Source organism: Danio aesculapii, chromosome 8 (genome assembly GCF_903798145.1).
Source record: "Danio aesculapii chromosome 8, fDanAes4.1, whole genome shotgun sequence".
Lineage (NCBI taxonomy): Eukaryota > Metazoa > Chordata > Actinopteri > Cypriniformes > Danionidae > Danio > Danio aesculapii.
This window is the reverse complement of record NC_079442.1, coordinates 54,198,348-54,226,166: the sequence shown is the minus strand read 5'-3', so window position 1 is coordinate 54,226,166 and position 27,819 is coordinate 54,198,348. Positions and strand designations below refer to the sequence as shown.

Sequence of the window (27,819 nt, the reverse complement as noted above, 5' to 3'; positions counted from 1 at the left end):
ATATGCATGTGTGTATATGTATGAAACGAATATATACAGTGTATGAGGTATGATATGCATTTATAATGTGTATATATATTATTTTTTATTCTGTTTTTCTTTTCTCTCTCACTATTTATATGTTCCTAAAGAATCAATTCAATAAAAATTAAGTATAAATATATATTTCTAAAAAAAATCTAAATTAAGTGAAAAATAATTGTTCATATTATACATTAGGAGGTTATGTATCACTGAGAGAATATATTTGGCAACCTTTTATTTTTGTTATGGTTAAATTAATAATTCATATTTTATGCATGTATGTGTTTATGTATGGAATGGATATATACAGTATATGTATAGTATGATATGCGTGTGTTTATGTATTTATTTTTTCTTTTCTCTCTAACTGGTTGCATGTTCCTAAAAAGATTTATAAAAGTACAAATATATGTATTTTCAAGACAAAATTAAGTGAGTTTTTCTTAAAAACAATCTAAATAATCTGCCAGTGGGGTAAGTCAATTAAACTTAATTTCTTTTTATCTCCAGATAATTTTACGTCTCATTGTCAGATTATTTTACTTCATTTTGGCTCATTATTGCTGAAAACAAGACAATATGTTTCACTTGTCTAGAAAATGCTTCTTGATTTAGGAGTTTGTTGATATTTTGGACTAGATACCAGACAAAAACCAAAGAAGAAAATCATTTTTGCAGTGTGAGCTTTACATTCAGATACACGGCAGCACATAAACTACGCCAAAATATGGAGAAGGCACGTTCTCTTTTAAACAAAACAAAGATAAAAATAAAGACACTTCACGGTGAGGTCTGACATTAGCTTAACATGAACTAACAATGGTGAAAGAAGAAATAATTACAACGGTAAAACACACAGTGCTCATTCTTAGTTCATGTATTAAAGGGATACACTGTGAAAAATGTGTTTATTACTCAGCGTTTTCTCGTGTTTCTAGTACAAATAAGGAGTATTTGTTAAATCAAGAAGCATTTTATAGACGAGTAATAAATATTGTGTTGTTTTCAGAAATAATGAGGCAAAATGAAGTGGCTTTTGGACAACATCAATAATCTGCCAATGGAGAAAGTAAAAAAATCTTGTTTTTGGTTTGAAATAAACAGATTATTTAGCTTGTTTTAAGGAAATACTAAATTGACTATTTCTAAAATTAAAACAAAATGTTTTGCTCGTCTAGAAAATGCTTCTTGATTTAAGTATTTTTAGATATTTGCACTAGAAACAAGACAAAAACTCTAAGCAAGAAAAGCATTTTTAGCAGAGTAGTTCACAAAAATGTACAAAATTGTCATAATTTAATTACATTTCACTTGGTAAAAATCAGTTTAAGATTCATTTTCCAGTTCATTTCAACACAAAAGAAGAAAAGATGTTAGAGACAGTGGGTGCTGATTTCCAACATTCTTCAAAATATCTTCTTTTTTCTGTTCAACAAAACTCAGAGCTTTACACTGCAACAAAATGCCTTTCTTGTCTCGTTTCTAGTTCAAATATCTAAAATTACTTAAAGCATTTTCTAGAGTAAGCAAAAATATATAGTTTTGTTTTCAGAAATAATGACTAAAAAATTAAGAGTTTTCCTTAAAGGTGCAGTATGCAAGTTTGACACCCAGTGGTTGATCTAGGTATTGCACTTCTGGATCAAAACAAACGCAAGCAGAGGTTGCCAGATTGAGGACAGGAGTGAGTGATTTAAACAGTGCTGTAATAAAAGCAACGACACCCGATAGAAGGAATATTCTCCATATTAAAATGAGTTTTTGTCCTAACCAACACCTCCAATTGATATATTAGAAATGGCTTCAATTTCTCACAGCTGAACAACAGAAAACTGACAATGATCAGCTCAGGTACAGCTCATGTGCTTTATTCAGTGTTAAATGCTAATAATGTGAGTCTGAATGTTATTTTACATGATATTTATTGTCATATACTGAAAGCAGCAGCAGATAGTTCAGCTCAGATCTGGACAATACAATAAACCATCTGAAATTGAACTCTAGAACTGAACATATCAGTGATTCAGCATCTACATGTAATAATGTTAAAGAGGTTTAATATGTATTCATTAGATTATAAACCTCACCATTTGGTGAGTGAGTGCACTATTCTGTGCTTCTGAATTGCTGTATTTACATTTCTGTCGTGTTTCGTCTGGTGCAAAAAGCCAAATTGCTCATCACTGCGTATCTCGTCACGTAGCGTGTTGTTAGGACACGTGGTTATAATGTAACCTGATGTTTACACTCGTAATATTTATATAATTTGCTGATTAATAACCACATGTGGAACTGATTGTCTCATTTCGGAATCTGCTACAGTCCACCGGAGGTCACATTACAGTCACAGGCTGCATGCTTTCATAGCCTTTCTGACTGACTGAATGAAATACGCTGTTTTCCACCAAGGCAACCGTGGTGTAAAAATCTAATTGGCTAGACTGGCATTGGGCATGTTAAATGACCAAAACAAAGACAGCCGTTCCGGCACGTAACGGACGTTCATAGCAGAATATCTGACTTCAGCATTGTTTTTCAGATAAACAAGAATGTTCACTGAGCATGTTTCTGAATATCTACACACATATGATGGTGTTTTTATGCTTTAGAAGAGTCTAAATCTTACATACAGCACCTTTAAAGCAATTAAAATAATCTCCCAATGTAGAGTAAAATAAACTTATTTCAAAGCAAAAACAAGATTATTTTACTAACATCACTGACAGAGTACTTTGCTTGTTTTTGAGTAAAATAATCTTGTTTTTGCATTGAAATAAGTTTATTTTTCTTACTGCGTTGTCAGATTATTTAGCTTGTTTTAATGGAAAAACTCACTTCATTTTGACTCATTATTTCTGAAAACAAAACAACACTGTCTGCTTGCCTAGAAAATACTTCGTGATTTAAAAACTTTTAAATATTTAAACTAGAAACAAGTTAAAACTCAAAGTAAGAAAAGAGTTCTGTTGAATACAAAAGAAGATATTTTGAAGAATGTTGGAAAGGTTAATGCTGCAAACAAGCATTAACTCATACAAAACTATACCATGGGAGTCAATGGGTTTTCTTCTTTTGTCTTATGTAAGAAAACTAAGAAAACAAGCCTTTTCTGTGTGAACGATCCCTTTAACTAATGTTGACCGTACAGTAAAGTGTCACCAAACTCGACATACATTCAGTAAAAGCAGTATTTTAGACTCAAACCCTCCTCCTCAGCATGTCTATAAGCTGCTGTCCTGCAGAAGCGGTTCGATGTCCTCGTCGCTGGCAGGAAGTGACCCGCCGGCTGGGATGCTGCTCATGGGCTCTGTCAACACGCGTGTGCTGCTGCTGCAGGTCTTCACGACTGGAGCTTGTTGGGCAGGGATGAACACAGCCACCAGCATCGCCAGCACAACCGTACACGCACCGAACACAAACGGTGGACCCGGAATTACAGACTTCTGCAACAGACAAATCATCACACTGGTAATGAACTCTCCAGCATAGTGAACCTGTACTATTGTATACTTTAGTTTTTACTACTGTAAACTGGTGTGTATTGTAGTATTATACACCTTATAGTTGTAGAAAACTACAGTATTGGGTCATTTGTTTACTTACTATAGTTTGTGTTACCATAGCAACTTAGCAAAATAATCACCACAACAGATCAATTACTACAGTTGTCATGTTACCATAGCAACAGTAGAACCAGTGCAACAGATCAATTGCTATGGCTGTCATGTTACCATAGCAACAGTAGAATCAGTACAACCAATCAATAGTTGTCGTGTTATCATGGCAACTGTGGAATCACCACAAAAGATCAATTACTACAGTTAGTTACCATAGCACCTCTAGAATCATCACAACAGATCAATAGTTGCAGTGCTACCATAGCAACTGTAAAATCACAACAACAGATCAGTTACTACAGTTGTAGTGTTACCATAGCAACTATGGAATCACCACAACAGATCAATTACTATAGTTGTGTTACCTTAGCAACTGTGGAATCACCACAACAGATCAATTAATATAGTTGTGTTTCCTTAGCAACTGTGGAATCACCACAACAGATCAATTGCTATAGTTGTTGTGTTACTATAGCAACTGTTGAATGACCACAACAGATCAATTACTATAGTTGTTGTGTTACTATAGCAACTGTTGAATGACCACAACAGATGAATAGTTGTAGTGTTACCATAACAACTGTAAAATCACAACAACATATCAGTTACTACAGTTGTAGTGTTACCATAGCAACTGTGGAATCACCACAACAGATCAATTACTATAGTTGTGTTACCTTAGCAACTGTGGAATCACCACAACAGATCAATTACTATAGTTGTGTTACCTTAGCAACTGTGGAATCACCACAACAGATCAATTACTATAGTTGTGTTACCTTAGCAACTGTGGAATCACCACAACAGATCAATTTCTATAGTTGTTGTGTTACTATAGCAACTGCAGTATCACCACAACAGATCAATTGCTATAGTTGTTGTGTTACCATAGCAATTGCAGAATCACAACAGATCAATTGATATAGTTATTGTTACCATAGCAACTGTGGAATCACCACAACAGATCAATTACTATAGTTGTTGTGTTACTATAGCAACTGCAGAATCACCACAACAGATCAATTGATATAGTTATTGTTACCATAGCAACTGTGGAATCACCACAACAGATCAATTACTATAGCTGTCGTGTTACCATAGCAACTGTGGAATCACCACAACGAATAATTCAAGCACTTTACTATAGTACGGTGCAAAAAACACAACAGTATTACTGTAAATTACTATAGTATTTTTTTATTTGGGATAATAATGTTATTTTGTATTAAGATTTCTTTTTAAAGGTGTTAATTCAAGCATTAAAAATCGTGAACTACAAGAATTCTCCCCTTTGAGCAATTTATTATTAATTAACCACCTGGTCATTTGAAAGTTTATAAGTTACCTTTAAAATCAATGAATGTCTCAGTGGATTAAATGAATGTAATGTTTGTCTGACCTGTTCAGTTTCGGGTGTGACCGCGTGATTTGCCTGATCAAAAGTCATTTCCTTCAGCTCCACATTGAAGAGGAAAAATATGCATCCAAAAAGAGCAGGGCCGAGTCCATTACACAGACCCCGAATCCCTGTGATCATCCCCTGAACAGCTCCTAAAACACAAACACAGTCAAAACACTGCTATACTAATATATACTAATATATATATATACTAATAGCGTCTGCTAAATGACTAAATGTATATATGTATATATATATATACACACACATATATATATATACATACATATATACACACACACACACACACACACACACACACACACACACACACACACACACACACACACACACACACACACACACATATATATATACACACACACAAACACACATACATATACACATATATGTATATATATATATATATATATATATATATATACACACATACATACATACACATATACATACATACATATGATTTATCTATATATAATTGTATACCTCATATACTTATCCAAAATAAAAGAGTGTTTTGACATAAGATATGTGTGTGTAATATTTTGGATGTGATCTTTGGGAGTGAGTAATCTTTGCTCACCACTAATTATTATAAAAAAAGAAATCCTTGCTAAATCACAATGTGCAGATGTGGACAGCATATTGATAAAGCTCAGTTTCACAGGACACAAAGGCATATCAGTGTAAATGGATGGACAAAGTGCAGAGATAAAGATGTTCAGGCAACTTCGGATTTTGATTGTGGTACTAATAGTGAGTTTTATCAGTGTTTATTCGGTTACCTTGCTGGTCGCGGTCGGTACAGTGGGACACCAGTGCACTGACCGCAGGGAATGTGATGCTGGACAGGGCAGCGACGGCTCCGGCCGCCCACATCATCCTACAAACACAGCACTCATTATAAACCCTGAATAAACTAAATAACCCTTTCATGCTTAGGTTTTAAATACTCTAGCTGACCCCCCTGCGTCTATAATTCTACTCTACAACCCCCAAAACTACCTTTATAACTAATAAAGACAGTTCCTCCAAAAGTGAAAATTGTGTCATCTTGTATTTATCCTCTTTATATACATTTTAAACCTTTGTGTTTCTTTCTTCTATTGAACGCAAAGGAAGATATTGTGAATAAATTTACATTTACATTTAGTCATTTAGCAGATGCTTTTATCCAAAGTGACTTACAAATGAGGACAAGGAAGCAATTTACACAACTATAAGAGCAGCAGTGAACAAGTGCTATAGGCAAGTTTCAGGTGTGTAAAGTCTAAGAAGCTGAGCATTAGTAATGTTGTTGTGCATTTGTAATGTTGAGAGAGTACAGTTAGTGGTATAGCCAGAGAGGCAGTTACAGATTAGGAAGGAAAGTGGAGACTAAACAGTTGAGTTTTTAGTCGTTTCTTGAAGACAGCAAGTGACTCTGCTGTTCTGATGTAGTTAGGGAGTTCATTCCACCAACTGGGCACATACAGTTTCTGGAGGGCACATACATCTGCAGAAGTGAGAGCAGATAAGAAGGAGCAAAGCCAGAGGTCGCTTTGTAAGCAAACATCAGAGCTTTGAATTCGATGCGAGCAGCAACTGGCAGCCAGTGCAAACGGGTGAGTAGCGGAGTGACATGTGCTCTTTTGGGTTCATCAAAGACCACTCGTGCTGCTGCGTTCTGAAGCAGCTGAAGAGGTTTGATAGAATTAGCTGGAAGCCCGGCTAGTAGAGAGTTGCAATAGTCCAGTTTGGAGAGAACAAGAGCTTGAACAATGAGTTGAGCTGTATGTTCAGATAGGAAGGGTCGGACCTTTCTGATGTTATAGAGTGCGAATCTGTAAGATCGAGCAGTTCTAGAAATGTGGTCAGAGAAGTTCAGTTGGTCATCAATCGTTACTCCAAGGCTTTTTACCATTTTGGATGCAGTGATGGTTGCTCCATCCATCTGGATTGAAAAGTTATGGTGAAGAGTCGGGTTGGCAGAAACTTCAAGCATTTCCGTTTTCGCGAGGTTAAGCTGAAGATGATGATCTTTCATCCAGTGTGAAATGTCTGACAGGCAGGCTGAAATTCATTGTGAATAAATGTGCAAACATGTATCCATTGACGTCCATTGTATTTGCTTTTCTTACTACAGATGGTTTTTAGCTTTCTTCAAAGTATCTTCGTTTGTGTAAAGAAAAAGTGAGGAAAGAAACTCAAAGGTTTGGAAGCACTTGAGGGACAGTAAACAGCGTAAAACAGATACCAAAACTATAAAATTTACCATAAGTAAAGCACAGTGAACTGCATTCATCTGATTGGGAAAATGCTATATAAATAAACATAATAATAATAATAATAATAATGCTTATTTATATGTGATTGATTTGTCCTTACCATGGCTCAGAGCCGAAGCCGTACCAGGCCAGCTGGAACAGTTGAAAACCCAAACCCAGCAGAACTGTGTTCTTATTTCCAATCTTCTTCATCAGAACGCTTAAAAGGAGAGTCTGCAAAAACAACCGAACATCAAATCCACAAAAACAACTTTAGATATTCATGAACTACCATCAGTAGCTGAAGGCCTGTACCTGCGCTCCAATAGACAAGATTCCCACCATGGCAATAAAGCCTGCAATCGCTTGTGGTGAGAAATGAATGACCTGAAGCAGAAGAACATTGATTATAATGTTATTGCTCAAACAGAGCATCAGCAGCACTGATAAAAATAAAAAACAAGAGCTTTTGTCTTGTTTTTAATCCAAATATGTAATATGTAATATGTAGTTTTAGACAATTAAAAATATATACTATTGTTTTAAAGGGGTGGTCCACTAGGATATCATATCTTAAACTTTAGTTGATGTGTAATGTAGTTGTGTACATAACATAAACAACAACTCTGAATGTAATGCAACCAAAGTTCAATGTAAAGGGAGACATTGGAGTTTACAGAATTAGCTTAGCAAAGCCTATAGCGAACGAAGTTTGGGGACTACAAAAAAAAACATCCGGGAAAATGAGATCATAATCCCTGCAGGTTACGTGCACACATCCCCCGCAGCAAAAGGGTGCTGTAATGTTATAGCAGAGAAAGCTAAAATTACATCCAAACGCTGTTATTTCCACAGAGCTTCTTCTGTTTCTGTATTTGGGCTTCCAAAGGACACGACACAGAGAGAGAAGTGCTTACAGTTTAGTTTAATTAAATTCCAGAGAATTAAAAAACAGATATAGCTCTAGCATTTGACAAAGGACAGCTTCCAGAATCTCTCCTAGTTCAGTGCTGGATTCAGCTAAACCTTCAACCATAATAGCAGAAGCTGTGGATTGTGAGAGACAACCTGTAAGTAATTTTATTTACTAAAATTGAACTGTTACATGCACAGTGTCTAGCGTTAACGGTATGGTGTAGCAAGGATGTAAACAACAGGAAATGCTGTTTGCCACCGCTAACAATTTAGCTACAGATTCATATTTATCCGTCAAACCGCTGTAAACACCCACAATCCTCAGCAGCGCTGCAGTGTCTCTCTATGCGGACGCTTTCCCTGCGCTCTACATCTCAAATAATGAACTTGCAAAGAATATGAACGTTTCATATTACTTACACATGCTTATAACCCCAATATATGCGAAAGACACTGGTCAGGTGTTATTGTAGAGAGCAGGCGTGAGATTCAGCTGTGTCCTCTTCATTTTCTGTCTGATTCAGGCTCACACTGATACGCCTGCACACCTACACTGCTTCTGCTGTGTAAACACTGTCAGCCAAAGCGCTTCCTGAAGACGTGGAGCTGATCCGCAAATCACAGCACATTATGTTAGCTGACCAATCAGAGCCTCTAGAAGGCATGTCTTTCTGAGGAACTAGGAAATATGCCAGTCGTTTTCACATTAGTCAGAGTAAAATATACGACAAAATAATCTGATTTCTTTTTTTTACAAATGAAGCATAAGCATGCTTTGTATCTTATAAACACAACCAAGCCTTAAAATTACACGCTGGACCACCCATTTAAAAATATTGAGTCAAAATTAAGTGAGATTTTCCTTTAAAATCAGCTTAATAAATCGCAATACTAAACAAGAGCTTTGTTTCTCTACAACTTCCAAAAATTCTGACTGTTTTAAGCAGCTTTGGCAGTAATAAACACAAAAAAACAAACAAAAAAAACCTCAAAGTTCATTGAATATCAACTCAAAATCAAATCAAATTTACTTATAAAGCACACTAGATTATATAAATTTATATTCTAACAGTGGCACAAAAATTGAATCGTGTAAAATAACACTGTATAGTCTTCACATTATTGTATAAATAAATATAATTAACCTTCATCAAAGCTTAATACTTCATAACTCATTTATTCATTTTCTTTTCGGCTTAGTCCCTTCATTAATCAGGGTCCGCCACAGCAGAATGAACCGCCAACTTATCCAGCATATGTTTTACGTAGCGGATGCTCTTCCAGCTGCAACCCATCACTTGGAAACACCCACATACGCATTCACATTCTTACACTACAGACAATTCAGCCTACCCAATTCCCCTGTACCACATGTGTTTGGACTGTGGGGGAAACCGGAGCACCCGGAGGAAACCCACGCCAACACGGGGAGAACATGCAAACTCCACACAGAAATGCCAACTGACTTAGCCGAGGCTCGAACCAGCGACCTTCTTGCTGTGAGGTAACAGCGCTAACTTCAAACTAGTTTAAACCAAGACGTTATGAAATCTTACACAGTGACAGGTCTTATAAAACGCCAAATGAAAATGAAAACTTTGCCACATATCACATGTTCTGAATGGTGGTAGTTGGTTAATGTAAATCCTAAAATAAAATAATTAAATAAAAACAAACACTGCAGATCCTGTGATGTGACTATTGCAGATTTTGCACATTACGATATTGACGCTGAAACAATATTACCGTTTAATGCTCCCTTTTACTGGTTTCAAAGCTTAATGATTTACTCTTCAGAAAGAAGATATTGTGAAGAATATCTTCTTTTGTGCTCAACAAACGAAAGAAAAATCAATGGTTTAGACCATTTGAGGGAGAGTAAATATGGAGTCATTTTCACTTTTATGTGAACTAATCCTTTAGAAACCCTACAGAAGTACATATAGTTAAAGTCAATTTATTCGCCCTACTGTATATTTTTGCCCAATAACTAATTTCTAATCAGGTATGTGATCAGCAGAGGACAAAAAAGGAGGAAGACGAAACCCCCCTACCCGCCGAAATTGGATGGATGGATGGATGGATGGATGGATGGATGGATGGATGACACAGACGAACGGACGATGAACCTGAACCTCACCGAGATTCCTTTTCTCTCTGCCGTCATGACAGCACTTAATATTAGACTAGATATTCTTCAAGACACTAGTATTCAGCTTAAAGTGACATTTAAAGGCTTTACTAGGGTAATTAGGGTAAAGTTAGGGTAATTAGGCAAGTCATTGTATAACAGTGGTTTGTTCTGGAGACAATCCAACACTATTATTGCTGAAGGGGGCTAATAATATTGACCTTAAAATGGCTTTAAAATAATTAAAAACTGCTTTTATTCTAGCTGAAATAAAACAAATAAGACTTTCTCCAGAAGAACAAATATTAGAGGAAATACTGTGAGAAATTCAACATCATTTGGGAAATATTTGAAAAAGAAAATAAAAAGGGCTAATATTTCTGACTTGAACTGTATGTGATGTATTGTGTACATCATATCCACACTCACGAAACAACCCCTCACCTGTCCCAGATAGAGGAAAAAGCTGGAGTACTGTCCGGCCTCTGGGAGATACGACAGGAACACTGTGACACAGATCAGCAGCACTGTGGAGTCTTTACCCACCTTCCTCAGAGACTGAAACACACACATTTGATCATTGTTATTTGTTATGACTACTACTTTAGTACTTATCTTATTAGTGTCCATTGAGACTATAATCCCTTTTTTTTTTCCATGCGTTCAAAAGAATGAGACGACCTCAATCGCAGAAATGTAAAGCTCTGCCATCTTGGTTTCTGTCTGTTCTCGTGAGCAGCTCATCCTCTCATTGAGTGCGGGATTGACACCATTCACTTTAATTTAGCAATTTACTCTTTCTAAACTTATTAATTAAACTAAAAAGTAACTCGCATTGCATTTTTTCAAAAGTAACTCAAATATTATCACAATTTTTTTTGCAATGGATTATTTGTACTTAAAGTAACATTTACTATGATCTTCTATGTGAAGCTGCTTTGACACAATCTACATTGTAAAAGCCCTATAGAAATAAAGGTGAATTGAGTTAAATTGAACTCGTGCTACCTGTTATGCGTTTCCCCCACTGGTGGCAATATTGACATTTTGAAGGAACTTCTCCCTTGAGTAGACCTCCATAGAGTAAATGTCCAGCACTGAAATCAATGACTGAAAACGTTATGAGAATGATACTGTATATTTGTTGGTGAACTGTACCTTTAATGAAACTATGTGTGAAACATTACCACATTGTCTAAATATAATGGCCCTTAATTTTATTATTATTATTATTATTATTATTATTGTATTATTATTATTATTATTATTGTATTATTATTACTATTATTATTATTATCATCATCATTATTATTATGAATATTAATATTATTATTATTACTATTTTTTGTATTATTATTATTTATTTTTTGTATTATTATCATTATCATCATCATCATTATTATTATTATTATTATTATTATTATTGTATTATTACTATTATTTTTTATTATTATTAATAATAATAATAATATTAATAATAATAATAATAATAATAATAATAATAATAATAATAATACAAAAAATAATAATAATAATACAAAAAATATTAATAATAATAATAATAATAATATTAATAATAATAATAATAATAATAATAATAATAATAATAATACAATAATAATAATAATAATAATAATAATAATAATAATAATACAAAAATAATAATAATAGTAATAGTAATAATAATACAATAATAATAATAATAATAATAATAATAATATTATTATTATTATTATTATTGTATTATTATTACCATTATTTTTTTTGTCTTATTATTATTATCATTATTATTATTAATATTATTACTATTTTTTTGTATTATTATTATTATTTATTTTTTTGTATTATTATCATCATCATCATCATCATCATCATTATTGTATTATTACTATTATTTTTTATTAATATTAATAATAATAATAATAATACAAAAATAATAATAATAGTAATAGTAATAATAATACAATAATAATATTAATAATAATAATAATAATAATATTATATTATTATTACTATTATTTTTTTTTGTCTTATTATTATTATTATTATTATTTTAAATTACTAATCATTTTCAATTAATTTTTATTTGTATTAATAATTAATAAAATTACAACATTTTATTTTAATTAATTAATTACTTTTAATTTGTTTATTCGTTGTTATTTTTATTATTAATAATTCATTCATTCATTTATTTTCCTTTGGTTTAGTCCCTTATTTATCAGGGGTTGTCACAGCGGAATGAACCCCCAACTATTCCAGCATATGTTTTACTCAGCAGATGCCCTTCCAGCCACAACACACAACCCAGCACTGGGAAACATGCATACACTCTCATACGCTACGGCCAATTTAGTTCATCAATCCAGGAAACCGGAGCACCCGGAGGAAACCCACGCCAACACGGGAACACGGGGAGAAACTTCAAACTCCACTCAGAAACACCAACTGGAACTCGAACCAGTGACCTTCTTGCTGTGAGGCCACAGTGCTAACCACTGAGCCACCATGCAGAGCCATTAATAATTTATTCATTTATTAAATTGTATTTTTGATTAATCACTTTTTATCTGTTTATTAATTTGAGACTTTCTGGATTCTTATGCTCAATTGTTTGTATATCCAGTGCCAAAAAGCTCTGTGGACCATGCATCTGTGCGTAAATATTGAAATTAATGCACTGCACTGGCTGCCATAAGATATTCCTGCCTCTTTAATAGAAAGTGTGAAAAACCAGCTGAAACTCACAGCGAAGGGATCGGCCTGCTCCCAGGAGATGGGAAAACCCCACGACGAGAGTCTCATTTTATCAGGCAGAGATTCGGGAACCACCAGCAGGACGAACAGAATATCCAGCACTGCAATGATGGTGGCCAGCAGAACCACCAGACTGTCTCCATAGTGGGTGGACAGAAATGCTCCGATCGCTGGACTCGTCACCAGACTCGCCGCAAACGTCGCTGACACCTGACAGCATACAGAACACATTCATTACTATTACAGTCATTGCGGAGATCAGTCTGTACAGTTAAAAGTTACTTAAAAATAAAAAACTTTTCTAATTACTTTATCTACAAAGTAACTTAATAATTCAACGAGTAATTTAATTCATTCACTGATTTTCCTTCGGCTTAGTCCCTTATTTATCATTCAGCATATGTTTTACACAGCGGATGCCCTTCCAACTGTAACCCAGTACTAGGAAACTCCCATACACTCTCACACACACACACTACGGCCAATTTAGCTGATCAGTTCCCCTAAAACGCATGTGTTTGGACTGTGGGGGAAACCGGAGCATGCGGAGGAAACCCACGCCAACACGATGAGAACATGCAAACTCCACACAGAAACACCAACTGACCCAGCAGAGACTCGAACCAGTGACTTTCTTGCTGTGAGGACACAGTGCTAACCACTGAGACAAACAATTTAATTACTTGATAATTTATTTTTACTTAACATGCTCCAATAGAACATTATATGTATAAAAACATATTTCATATCATAGATAGGTATACACATTTATTTAATTGTTCCTTAAGCAATAGTCTGCAAATCGTCATACAAACTCAACCTCCTTTATTTTAAAACATCAGGTTATTATGCAATACTTAAAGAATTCAATAAGCAATTTAATGCAGACAATATTAAAAAATTAAGATTTTTATAACAATATATAGGCATAAATTGTAATAAACAACATAAGAAATTAAACATAAAAGGTGCATTTCTGTTTATTGGGCAGCAGGTACAGTCATTATGTCTAAAATCATAACTATAGAAATGGTAAATGTGTAGTCTGAGCATGGGGCTCACCAGTCCATACGCTGTGCTTCTTTCATGTTCTTCTGTAATATCAGCCACATATGCAAATATCACAGAAAACGTCACAGAGAAGAGTCCAGAAACTGACATCAGTGCGAAAAACCACCTGAAACACACACACACACACACACGTCACTTATGCATTTATACATGTTGAGTTAATCAAGGAAAAATACTTCAACAACAGAAACAGTCATCCTGAAGTGTATCCTCAAAACAAGTACCTTATTTTATATTTATATATATATGTGTATATGTGTATATATGTGTATATATGTGTATATATATATACTCATTTTTTAACACAACTACAGTTCTGCGGTGGCTCAGAGTTAGACCTCTTCCTTGACTTCACACAGAAACAGCAATGCATGCAGCATGACATCACTTTATTCCAGAGACACTATTGGTTAAATGCCGGCAAAGTAGAACATGAAAGCAGCTTGAAGCTGAAAGCACGAGTACGTCTGCAGGCTGGAGGTATTATAACGACAACATTGCCATAGCAAACTGTGAGATATGTAAACTTGGCATCGCCTGCTGGGTATTTCAAGCTGAGCTGCTGTTTGTTTTTATATTCGATTTGTTTTATATTTTCTGTCGCACTAAAGTCCAAAAGTGATGAATTGATGTTATTTATTACTTGATTGTTCAGGCTCCCTCACAAAAGTGCTCTGTTTGTTAAGAGCTGTTAAATGTTAAAATAAGGTGAATGAAATAAACAATATTGAACATCCTGAATCTGTTTCTTCTCCCTTCTTTAATTATTTTTATGTATTATAGAAGTACCAGATCGGGTTTCGGTATCGGGTAGATACTCTGACTCTGACTCAAGGGAGACAAAAAACTGATCGGGACATCCCTATTATAAAGTTAAACGAGTCTCAATTATATATACACATAAAATATCCTTGTCTCTTTGCCTGATAAACATGTTTATGCACATATACTGGAAAACCACTGGCTTGATTTATTATAACCTTTGGCTGTCGATAGTAAACGTTTTCAGATTAATAAACATCTATAAAATATATTTTATATTAATAATTCTAATTAAATATTCAGTTACGACAATAATGGGTTTACAATAACAATTTGAAATGTTCAGATGGACCTGGAATGTGGGGAGAGAAAGAGAGAGATTTAATTTTAGTGCTATTTCAGCTTCTATGACAAATGTCATGGCGCAAAAAAAAACAAAAAAAAAAACAGATGAAGTTCTGCACATTTTATAAACACCACTTTTCAATAAATATAAAAATATTCTAACAATTAAGTCATCAACAGCAATTAATAATACACAAGGTAAAATATATAAATAATAATAATAATAATAATGATAATATATAAGAAAATCTAAAATCTTTTTGAAAAAAAAAAAAAAAAAGTTACATTTTACAGGGATTCACATTTAAAAATATTTCATTTAAAGTCTGTCCAGATAAAAATTGTTGTCTGATAACATTATAAACAGGGCACTCCACAATGCTTTACAGATTGGTTTCTGTTGCAATATACACATTTTGTTTTTGTTTTTTGTGTCCAATGCGGCATCTTCTATAAACAATCTCATCATGTCTTGACTTAAAAAATAAAATTAGATTTTCTTCCTATTTCTGGCTGAATTTCAAAAGGTTTATTGTCTATACTGAAAAAATTATTCAAAGAGGATTCCTTGGATTTACTACATTTTTTTTTATGTTAAGTGGTTGTAAACAATTAAATTGGGTTGGATTTAAACAAACAAATCAAGTTACACACTATTAAATGTAATATTCTGTTTGGCATTTGTTGAGAATAAAGCCTTTTATTAGTGATTTTTGATCTGAAGGTGGGGTTTTACACTCCTTTAGCTTTCCTGCTAGAGCTGTTTTGTCATCTTGTTCATTTCCAAATAGTCCAGCGTGTCGTGGGATGCAGCAGAAGACTATATTATAAAACTTTCTCTGTAGTTCATTCACGTTGATAAAAATGTCAATAATAATGGGATGCTCCAGTTTAAAAGAATTCAATGTCTGTAGACAAGATTTTGAGTCAGAAAATAATAATAATATTGTGTCCTTCAGCATTTTCAATGTGTTCCAGAGCTAAAAAGAGAGCCTTTGCTTCCGCTGTAAAAACGGAGCTTTGATCTGGAATGCGAACGCCGTAGTGTGACTGACCCATTACTACTGCTGCAGAAACAGGACTGTCCTTTTGTCATCCATCTGTATATATCGGTTTAGAAGTAGAATAAAAATGTCTTATGTCAGCAACTGCTTGTTGATATGTATGTGGAAAAGTATCAGCCTTTTTAGGCTTGCTCAGATCCAGGTTTACATGCAACTGATTTAACCTCCATGGTGGGACAGGGCAACCTGGAATGTGGAAACAGGAGCTCTTTCTTAATGTATTTTGAGGTTTAAACATTTGTTTTTTATTTCTTCAAAGGCAAAGTAAAGCAGAGAAGCAGAGCTGATCTCCAGGGGATTATAGAGAGCTTCATCTCTCATGCAGAATGACTGAACTCTCAGCTGAGAGTCATGTGATGCTCGCTTGCTCACACTCTCTCTCCCTCACACACACACACACACACACACAAAACCATAGACCATAGACAAAGATACAGACGCATTTTGTTCTGTGAATTGTGAGGACATTCCACAGGTTTACATTGCTTTAACCATTGATTTTATACTTTCTAAAAAAAATGTATAATAATAATAATAATAATAATATTGAAACAATAAAATAAAATACATAGATTAAAAAAACGTGCATGTGTGCACATTCACATACAAGTGCGCACTCACAAACAAGCACTCATACAAACAAACTGACTAGACAAACACACACACACACACACACACACACACACACACACACACACACACACATACACGAATGCACACAAGCACTCCAATGCGCATGCACGCACCAACCCTTGCATGCACATAACTCCATGCATGTACTCCCTCTCTCTCTCACACACACACGTATACATACAAAACACACACTCTTGCATGGACTCGCATGTACACACAACACACACTAGAATGCACAAACACATGCTCACTTGCCCACTCGCTCACATACACTTACTAATTCGTGCGCACACACACAGACACACACGCACAGACACAGGCAGGCAGGCGGGTCGTACCACGGGCTGATCCTCATTAGTGGGATGGGGGCGCAGGTGAAAAACACTGTGAGCAGCAGGAAGCTCTTTCTGCCCCAAACATCAGACAAGGCACCGATGAGGGGAGCACTCATAAAGGACAGCAAACCCTGCAAACACATGCACATGTGAGTCTCAACACAACACACCACTGCAACAGCAACACTGATCCACACAGCACACACTGCGAAAAAAGCTGTCTTGTTTCTAGTCCAAATGTTACTATAGAACGGTAAAAAAATAATGTCTTGATCCCAGAAATAACATTCAAGTGTGTAAACTCAGAGCACAGAGAATGGGAGAGTACACCAAATCATTCATTACAATCCTATTAGCTGAAATAGTAATAGAAAAAACTCCAGGATGGTGTTATCAAGACTTTCAGAAGAGGAAAACAATCGTTTGAGACTGATAACGGCGGACAGAGGAGAGAATAATGTCAGATTTACTGTCCTGCACGCATACACACACCTCACACAAGCAGGAATTATTTACTGTAATTTGATGCAGAGATGATATACTATAGGGGTGTCAAAATTAATTGTTTCTTTGGTGCACCGCGATGCAGACGTGGACAATTCGGTATCGGTTCAGTAATAATCATAACCGGTTATTATGTACCGACGTCATTTATCTCATATGCGTTCTGTCGCGAGAGCGGGTATTTACAACACTACATGCGCCAACTACTTAAAAAGCCCCCATTTCTCTGTGATTGAGGGAATGAAAGTACTCCATTTCTCTCTCTCTCACTGTGGCCCATTTCACCTGCTGGCGTGACTTTTTTCATCCCCTCTCTTTTCCTCTCGGCTGTATGCATTCCCACGGCTGTACCTGTGCATTGTCGTGGGACCCGACCAGATTTCATGCGGCAATAACAATAAAGCACGGAAGCGGTCAGTAACTCTGGTGTAATTTTAACAGTATCACATTATCGCTCCTGAGCGAGTGAGCAAGCGCACGTGTGTGTGTATGTGTGTGAATGAGAGACAGTGTGGTGCTGTGTCCATGTGTGTTTTTACAGACAGCTTGTTATAGCCACCCCCCAAAATACAACACTGTGTATGGAAAGCATCGTCATGCACCGAAATATCGAATTGAACCGAATCGATGGCATGATAATCGTAACCGAACCGTGAGACCAGTATAGCTTCACACCTCTAATATACTACACACATAAATACATATAAATACAATATAAATACACGTTTAAAAAAAAAAATCTAAATAGTAAAAAATTTCAAGATGCTGATGAGCGTTAAACTCGTCATAACAGTGTTGTGAAAAGGGTCCATAAGTAGGTCCATACAGAATCTGTGTGCGCAGAAATCTGCAGATTTTTAGCCCATCACAGTCTATTTATTTACTTTATTCAGTTCCTATATTAATCACAGTAACATTATTGACTAATATGAAAATGTTCATCTGATTTATTTACAGTACAGTTTGTAGTCATATTTTCTGTCTTTTAGTAGAGATATTATACAAGAGACTTGCTTTGTTTACCAAATGAAGTGAATCTAATTGGATTTGCATTTTAAACATTAAAAAGTTTCAAATGTATAATTTATGTAATATATTAAGTTTTTAGTTATGATACTCCCAAAATCATTCCGCATAATTTTTTTTAGATATATACTGTTTTGTTTTACTCACTCCACTGGCAGATTATTTCACCCATTTTGCTTAATTTAGACATTTTCCAGAAAAAATTAAAGAAATATTGATTTGTTTCCAGAAATATGCTTCTTGGTTAAATGGTATTGTTTCTTGATATTGGAAAAATTGGATATTGCAATATTTTATTGTTCTGCTATAAATACTGCGACATGAATACAGTTTCTGGGGAGTCTAACAGTATTCGGGTACAGGAATTGAATAATCACGAAGTAAAAAGCTTTTTTCTTTGTCTTGTTTCTTGTCAAGATATCTCAAATTCTTAGGTCAAATAAAAATATTGTTTTGTTTTAATCTTCAGAAAAAATACGTCAAAGAAGTTTATCCAAGTTAAATGATCTGCCAGTGGGGGAAGTAAATTCATCTTTTTGCTTTGAAATGTAGATATTTGGACTAGAAACAAGACAAAAATTCTTAGTAATAAAAACATTTTTCCCACATTAATAATTAAAATCCAAATAATCTTCGTTACACCTCCAAACGTCATCCTTTTTTTGTGCCCAAATGTCTTAAACTCTTGAAATGCTCAGTCACGGGGTTTAAAAACATGCAAGTGATAAACTTTTACTCTATTTTGTTTAATTAAGCAGAGACTCTACAAACTGCATGTGCTCTGTAGCACCTCAATTAGAACCCAGACTTAATGCAGATCTTGTGCTGGGACTATTGTAGATGCGCACATTGTGATATCGATGCTGAAACCATATTCTTGATTACATTTGTAAGATATTTGGACTGGTAACATGACAAAAACGTTAAGCAAGGAAAGCATTTGTTGCAGTGCAGGGTTAATATCTGGCCAATAACATGCAGATGCAGATGAAGAGATGCACCTTTACACCCTGAATGAGGCCGTTCATGAGGAACATGTGGTGGGAAAACGTCTTATACAGGACCTGCAGAATCAAAAACACACCGAGAACAACCGTCAGAGAGTCTGTCAAGTCAATTCACGTTTACTAGAATAGTGCTTCTCATAAGAATTATCGTTCCAAAGGAGCTTCACGAAAGGTGCAGATCATAACAGTCAAAATCAGAAAACCTTCAGGTATATATAGTGTCCTTTCAAAAGCAATATTTACTTGTAATACTAATGCAGGTTCACTTCTAGAGACATACACTTTGCATCTGAAACAGAATGATACCCTGATCACTTTGTATGAAATTTGCATATACAGTGCATTATGGGAAGGTGCATAATCAAGAATGAGGACACTCAATAATAATTCGATAAATGGTGATAATGAACATACACAATATTGATATCATGGGCACTTAAAATACGGTGAATAATTATTTCTTATTTAAACGTATGGAGTGCTTGGTTAATTGACTTAGTTTATTCATGAACATTTTCATGTTAATCTAGACATGCTGAAATATTGGCTGAATATTCTGTGACTGTTTATAGAGCTTTTGTACGCCAACACTGCACAAACAAGAATTCATAGTAAAATGATTTTTTTTTTTATATTTGTACATAAAAAAAAAAGAAAATCAGAAGTAAAAAAATAAATAAAAGCAAATAGATCAAAATCTTATGTAATCTACACTCCGAAACAAAGGCACAAAAAATGTAACCGGAGTGGTTATGGAATAAAATCAATGCCAAAAGTATTAAATTAAAAAAACTTCGCTTCCATAAATTCAGTGGCTCAAATTCGACTGTTAGAATTCGACATTCCATCCGGGAACTGCAGGAAAAGCAGTAGATTGCAGATTGACGAATGCCAGCTGTTTTTTCACCAGCAGGTGGAGATGGAGTAATTTAAGATTTTTAACCCGAGAAATAAGCCAATAAAGGCACAAAAGTAGCATTTAATATTAATATCAATGTCTTGAACATTATAAGTAGTATGATTAAAATAGTTAATACAAGTGAATATTTGAACTGAAATAAAATGAACTGAAAATTACCCTTTTGAATATTATACACCGTATTTTTAAAGGGTATTGATTATTTTGTAAGCAAAACCTGGAAATTGAATATGAATTATTGAATTTACAAGTACGAAAATGTGTTTGAAATATTTTTAGTTGAAATATTTACAGCTATGTTAAATTTCAGGACCTAAAAATACAAACTCTGCAATATAAGTCATCAAAATGCAAGAACTTGATAATACGGTGTATAATTTTTTTCAGTTTGTGCTATTTAACAAGTTTTTTAATTCAATACTTTTGGCATTGATTTTGTACCATAATCAGTCCTCCTCAAAGTGGTCCAAAGAGAACATTTATTAGTGACTGTAGTACTAAAGGCTAATTTTAAGATAACAATATGGACTTTTTAGATACAAACATGCACTTTTAAAAGGTACCGACCCAGCTTTAGTTCAATTTCTGAATGATAATAGACATAGCCAATATATTTTCTTTGGGGGGGGTTAATAGTTTATGGGAGTCGTGCACACATTTTGACAGCTAATATGTCAGTGATTTGATGCTTTGCAAAAAATGACAATATCAAAATGCTTTTTTGATGCAATAATAACTTAAACAGCGGTTATGCCTTAGGACACATGATTAAGAAATTTGAATACTATCATGAAGAAAATCTGCTCTAAAAGCAAAACTAAATCAATTGCTAAATACTCTGAGTGTAAAGCCTGCAGCCCACAACAAATGTGGAAAGTTATTGTGCATAATATTTAGCAAACTATACTTTGCTATAAATTGTATGTAATTTTGCTCGCATGGATAATTGAATATTAATCAGTCGACGTCATTACACTGCTGTGCCGTCAGCCAATCGCTGCATTGCTGATCATGATTTGGAGGATCGATAGATTTGTCCTTCACAACAATCACAAGTACACACAATGATTTCAGACCAGTTTAATGGAGAGCAGATTTCTTCAGCACATTTCTAATCATAATAGTGTTAATAACTCATTTCTAATAACTGATTTCTTTTCTCTTTGTCATGATGACAGTACTAAATATTAGACTAGATATTCTTCAAGACACTAGTATTCAGCTTAAAGTGACATTTAAAGGCTTCACTAGGGTAATTAGGGTAAAGTTAGGGTAATTAGGCAAGTCATTCTGTAACAGTGGTTTGTTCTGGAGACAATCCAACACTAATATTGCTGAAGGGGGCTAATAATATTGACCTTAAAATGGCTTTAAAACTATTAAAAACTGCTTTTATTCTAGCTGAAATAAAACAAATAAGACTTTCTCCAGAAGAACAAATATTAGAGGAAATACTGTGAGAAACTCCTGAATCTGTTTAACATCATCTGGGAAATATTTGAAAAAGAAAATAATTCACATGAATGATTCTGACTTTAACTGTATAAAGATCGGACCCAGAATCAGATCATAAGTAAGAATAGTGCGTTTCGATCTGAATGTGATGCTTAGAGACTCACAGTGAGCATCGGTGTGGTCAGGAGACCCCAGGCGAAAAACTCCAAGAAGATCACCACCACTGCATGGGCCACCTTCGCCCGGCCGACACTGCGCTGCTGAACACACAATACATTACACACATGATTTCACATACACAAGCATATTTAACTCAAGGGTCTACTGTAATGTAGGTATGGGCTGGTATAAGAGTCTGACGGTATGATAACCCTGGATTATAATATCACTGTATAATGATTACTCTAAAATACATCCTTTTTAAACGTCAGGGTAATAAACAACACCCTTTTCCCCACTGAACACAATATATATATATATTTTTAGGAAACATTTTCAATATTTTGGAGCAGTAAACATGTCAGGCTAAATAATTAGAATCAATCATTAACTTCTGCTGTCTTCATTAGTTTCAGGAACACAGATTTCTCGACAGCTTGAGAAGTCGTCTTTGGAGATCTTTCTGTTCTGTGGATAAAGTTAAGCTGCACTGTTCAGCTCTACAGCAGGCTGGATGTTGGTTTATAAGCGATTGTTTTTCAGATGTTCGCTGAATCGTGGGCTGATCAGTAGCTTTTGATGTGGAAGCTCTTTTTCTGCTGGAGATACTGTTGACCTAAACATCTAAATTAAATGATAATTAAAAACATATTTTAAAAAACCCTTACAAATATATTAGGATTTGTATAAAATAACATTAGCAGTATTAAAACCTTGACTTTTCCCAAAGCGCTGTAAACCTTGAAATCAGTTATCGTCCCATGCCTACTGTAATGTTTCAGCTCTACTAAAAGGGACAGTTCACCCAAAAATAAAAGTTGAATGACATTAATTGCTAACAAAAACCAACACACCACTTAAATATTCTGATATCCATATGTTCAGTTTAATGCTTACAAAATAGTAGCACATGCTACAATTGACACTTCTCTCCAATTACTACAACTGAAGACTAGAGGACACTTGGGGGACTCATCAGGAGAGGAGGAGGTTCTTCTCCTCCAGGGCCACATCTCCTAATCGGTGAAGACCCTCGGAGAACTGCCCAAATACTGATAAACGTATGCTTTGCTATGCTATGCTTAATGGTACTTCCTAACAAAAATATCCTACAAACATAGAAAACAATTACCATACAACAGGTGTATGACCCTAGAAGACTTCATTCATTCATCCTTCTTTTGCCAAAGCACCACAGCGGAATGAACCACATATGTTTTACTCAGCGGATGCCCTTCCAGCTTAATACCTACATTGCTTTATTTTGTGTTGTTTAACAAAGTTTCATTACAATGGTTTGGTCAACATTGGTAGAAACGCTGATAAAAGTATTTTAATCTATAGCACAGCTGTGTTCAAGGACATGAAACCTGTATAAAGGCTGGAGCAGACAGACCAGCTGCAGTGCGCTTGATCAGACTTCTGTATACTGTAAGTCTTATAGGCCCCGTGTTCTCAACACAGAATAAAGGATTTTGGTTCGTTCTTGTATTTCTCCTGGAGTGGACATTTGCTTCATTCACAGAATCCATCAAAATACCTTGTGGTAAGGTATGAATCTAATTACTTATTGAAAGACACTATAAAAGATGGTCCTAAACAAAACTTGAATTAAGAAATATAGTGGATGCTTGTGAAGATACCTCATGGTAAGGTATGAATCCAATTATTCCTTGAAAATCATTACAAAAGATGGTCCTAACCAGAGCTCTAACTAAGAAATATAGTGAAGAGAGGATCCTGGTTTCCTTATTTAATTAGGATATTAAATGAAGGCATCCAGTACAATGGTTACAGTTTTTCAGCATTTTCTTTTAAAATATATTCTTTTGCAGGGCTCGAAATTGCAACCGTTTTGGTCGCATATGTGCCCGAAATTTTATCTATGCAACCTCAAAATATATGTGGGAGCATTTGTGCGAGTGCATAAAATTGTTGCCGTGCGACCAGTTTTCACAGCAAAATGTTCACAGCATACACAGATTTAGGAGACGTTCATGCATTATGCATCTTTGCACCTGAAAACACCAAACGCAGCGCTCAGGAATGGTTTAAAACAGTTGACATGTCAACTTGCTGAAGTAAACAAAGCTTGCAATGCTTGCCCCGCCTTCAAGCTCTTCTTATTGGCCCACTGCTCTAGAACAGAATGCAAATGGATTGGTTAATATCAGCTGTCAATCACTCAGTTGCGATGACAAAGTTACAGCTGTGTAAATGTAAAGGTCTGGATACAAGAGAATGAAAACAACACTGACATATTTAGTTTTAGAAACCACCTAAAGTTACAGATAATGGCACATCTGATCAGTGATCATGTAATGAATGTCAATCCAGCATTTACACTTTTCAAGGAGTGAAAAAAAGACTTCCAGTGGTTAAAGTCCACTATGAAAATGACTAAAGTGTTCACTGTAAAGCCAGTAGGATGGAGTTTTGCCACATCTACACATTTTAAGCAAGAGATTATTTAATCCTTCATTTAATCATCACGCTGACACCACGTTCAACATCGCTAAAGAGCATGCATTCACTGAGATGAAACTAATATTGCAGCTCATGAAAAGACTGTTAATGCTATTAAGATGACATATGCAAATAATAAGTTATATGCCAATATCATCTGTGCAATATGAGACACCACCCGTGAGAACAGCACGTGTATTAACAGAACGTGTATTAACAGAGCTCATAATTTTTGGTGGGTGCAACAAAATTGTCTGGTGTGCCTAAATCTTTGAAGTTAGGAGCACCGGTGCTACCAAGAAAAAAGGTTAACATCGAGCCCTGTTTTGTGTTCGACTGAAGAAAGAAAGAAACAAAGTGAAGGGTCAGAAAATCATGACAGAAACTATCCCTCTAAAGGGTCAGTTCAGCCAAAATTGAAAATTAATTTACCCATCTTTCACTTGTTCCAAACCTGCTCAAATTTCTTTCTTCTGTTGAACATTAAAAGAAGCTATTTTGAAGAATGTTGGAAACCTGTAACCAATGACTTCCATATTAGCCAAAACAAATACTATGGAAGTCAATGGTTGGAGGTTTCTAACATTTTTCAAAGTATCTTTTTTGTGTTCAACTGAAGAAAGAAAAAAAGAAAGAAAGTAAGAAAGAAAGAAAGGTTTAAAACAAGTAAAGGGTCAGACTATTGTGACGGAAACGATCCATTTAAACTGTCAATTCCCCCCAAAATGTATTGATTTACTCATCTTCCACTTGTTCCAAACCTGCTCGAGTTTCTTTCTTCGGTTAAACACTAAAGAAGATAATTTGAAGAATGCTGAAAACCTGTAACCATTGACTTCCATAGTAGAAAATACTAATACTATAGAAGTCAATGGTTACAGGTTTCTAACATTTTTCAAAATATCATCTTTTGTGTTCAACTAAAGAACGAAAAAAGAAAGAAAGAAAGAGAGAATAAAAGAAAGAAAGAAAAGAAAGAAAGTTTTGAAATAAGTAAAAGGCGAGTAAATGATGACAGAATTGACATTTTTTGGGCGAACCGTCCTTCTAAGATGCTGAAGTGTTACAAAAAATTTTGCTTTCTGTGACCACTATAGCCTTCATCACTTTGAAGCGGTCACTACAGATGATAAACCCTTTGAAGGGATTAGGGTACAGGGATGAGTTCTTCTGAATAGAACGCACTGAAAATACTCACTCAACATCAGCGGAGTCACAGATCTCGTTTAGACTCATGTTCAAGTCTTAACAATTCAAATAAAATGTTTGTTTGTTTTAAATACATTATATAAGTCAAAAATCATTAGAATATTAGGTCAAAATCTAAATTTCCTACTTTAAGTTTATAAAAACTACTTTTTATTATTGTAGAGTCCGGACGATTTAATGAGATTAATTGTAAAAGACAAAAAGCTTCACTTACATATTCAGATATTCCTATGCTTGCAAAACCCACTATTAGCGATGAGAAGAAACATGAGAGGAGAGAGGCGTCTTCGACCGAGAGCTCGAAGAGGACAAGGACGATGTACAGAAGTGGGTCAGTTGTCTGTTGGCGCTAAAGGACGATATGGTGTGGATGACACTTCTAACCAATTATTACAATCGAAAGCTGGAAGCAGCATGGGAATGTTATCTTCAACGGAAGATATTTTCTCCAGCTAAAAAACATGGCTTTGGAGGACAACCCTGACAGACTGCCTAAATGCTGATTAAGATTTTTAGAGATATACTACAAGCTATCTTGATATAGATATACCCAAGTATATCAGCATTGATAACTTAAAACTTTAAAGGCACATCTGTATTTAAAGGCTTGAATACTGAATAAAAGGCTGGGACATACTGACAGCAGCGCTCTTAAACAGACCTCTATGTAATGCAAGTCGTAGCCCCTTTATTCTCAACGGAGATTAAAAAATATTTGTTTTGATCTCGTATTTATTTTATGCATCTTTTTCATTTGATGAACTAGACTGGCCATAGTGTATGAGTGTGTGTGTGTGTGTGTGTGTATGTGGATGTTTCCCAGTACTGGGTTGCGGCTCAAAAGGGCATACACTGCGTAAAACATATGCTGGATAAGTTGGTGGTTCATTCCTCTGTGGCGACCCCTGATTAATAAAGAGATTCAGCCGAAAAGAAAACGAATGAATGAAACTATATTATTATGGGGAAAGTCCAATCGTGCGAATATTTAACCACCTTTACCTCAAAATATTCTATTAGCTGTCTCTCAGCCAAAACTTGTCCATCCTAACAAACCATCAGTGTTTATTTATTCAGCTCTCAGGTGATGTAACGTTACTAATCTAAAACACTTGTGACTAGTTTTGTCCATGATCACAAATACAGTCTGTTAATGTTTAACTTGGTGTCATGAAATGACTATTAATATACATATGAAAGACAAGATTTATGGATGTAGTAGTTGTCACACATTTTAGTGTCCGCATTCTGGAAAACGCGAGGAACAAGACCATTTTAGGACTATAAAATAGATTCAGATAACAGAACAGATCATCAGACTTCCGTTATAAAGACTAAACGTGTAAAACAAAGATGAAAACAAAAGATTAATTGTTAAAAACCCACGCCATGAACTTTAATCTGCTGTTACAGACGCCCTGAACCGTGTGACAGTCAGAAAATAACCAGATTTCAGTGTTTGTTTCTGTTTCTCTTCATATTCAGGATGAAAACAGTGAGAAATAACGCGGAAAAACACTCACTCTCATGTGTTTAATCAGCATGATGACTCTCCGTCGACGATCACATTCTGCCGCAGATATTAATCATCCTGAGCGCAGATATCTGAGGGAAATAAAACACTTTTAAACTCCAGCACGGCGATTCTCTTCTACTTTCTAACGCCAACATTCCTCAGCACACACTTCCGGCTTCCGTCTATAAGGCGGGAAGGGCTGGGGTTGCTTCAAAATAAAAGTCACAAGGTAAATCTG

The 27,819-nt window shown here is 35.0% G+C and overlaps 1 protein-coding gene across 2 annotated transcripts; it reads right to left on the bottom strand.

The window, feature by feature from the left end:
* Positions 1-15: 15 nt before the first annotated feature.
* Positions 16-27,749, bottom strand: mfsd14bb (major facilitator superfamily domain containing 14Bb). 2 transcript variants are annotated; one of them, XM_056464209.1, is made up of 12 exons: positions 27,589-27,749; positions 22,396-22,491; positions 19,852-19,914; positions 17,324-17,451; positions 14,173-14,287; positions 13,102-13,320; positions 10,798-10,911; positions 7,623-7,694; positions 7,429-7,541; positions 5,847-5,944; positions 5,041-5,192; positions 16-3,467 (listed from the first exon to the last, which is right to left on the bottom strand). In XM_056464209.1, the coding sequence occupies exons 1-12, from the start codon at positions 27,607-27,609 to the stop codon at positions 3,246-3,248; spliced, it is 1,413 nt and encodes a 470-aa protein (XP_056320184.1). In that variant the 5' UTR covers positions 27,610-27,749; the 3' UTR covers positions 16-3,245. The 2 variants fall into 2 exon arrangements, with proteins under 2 accessions (XP_056320184.1, XP_056320186.1); XM_056464211.1 differs by having other exon boundaries at positions 22,396-22,488.
* Between the last annotated feature and the right edge of the window lie 70 nt (positions 27,750-27,819).

Coding starts and splice junctions, on each gene's coding strand:
- mfsd14bb (XM_056464209.1), bottom strand. CDS start 27,609: ATGCTGATTAAACACATGAGA. Junction 10,912..13,101: donor AGCAGGCCGATCCCTTCGCT/GTGAGTTTCAGC, acceptor TGTGTGTTTCAG/TCTCTGAGGAAGGTGGGTAA. Junction 5,945..7,428: donor GGCTTCGGCTCTGAGCCATG/GTAAGGACAAAT, acceptor CTGTGTTTGTAG/GATGATGTGGGCGGCCGGAG.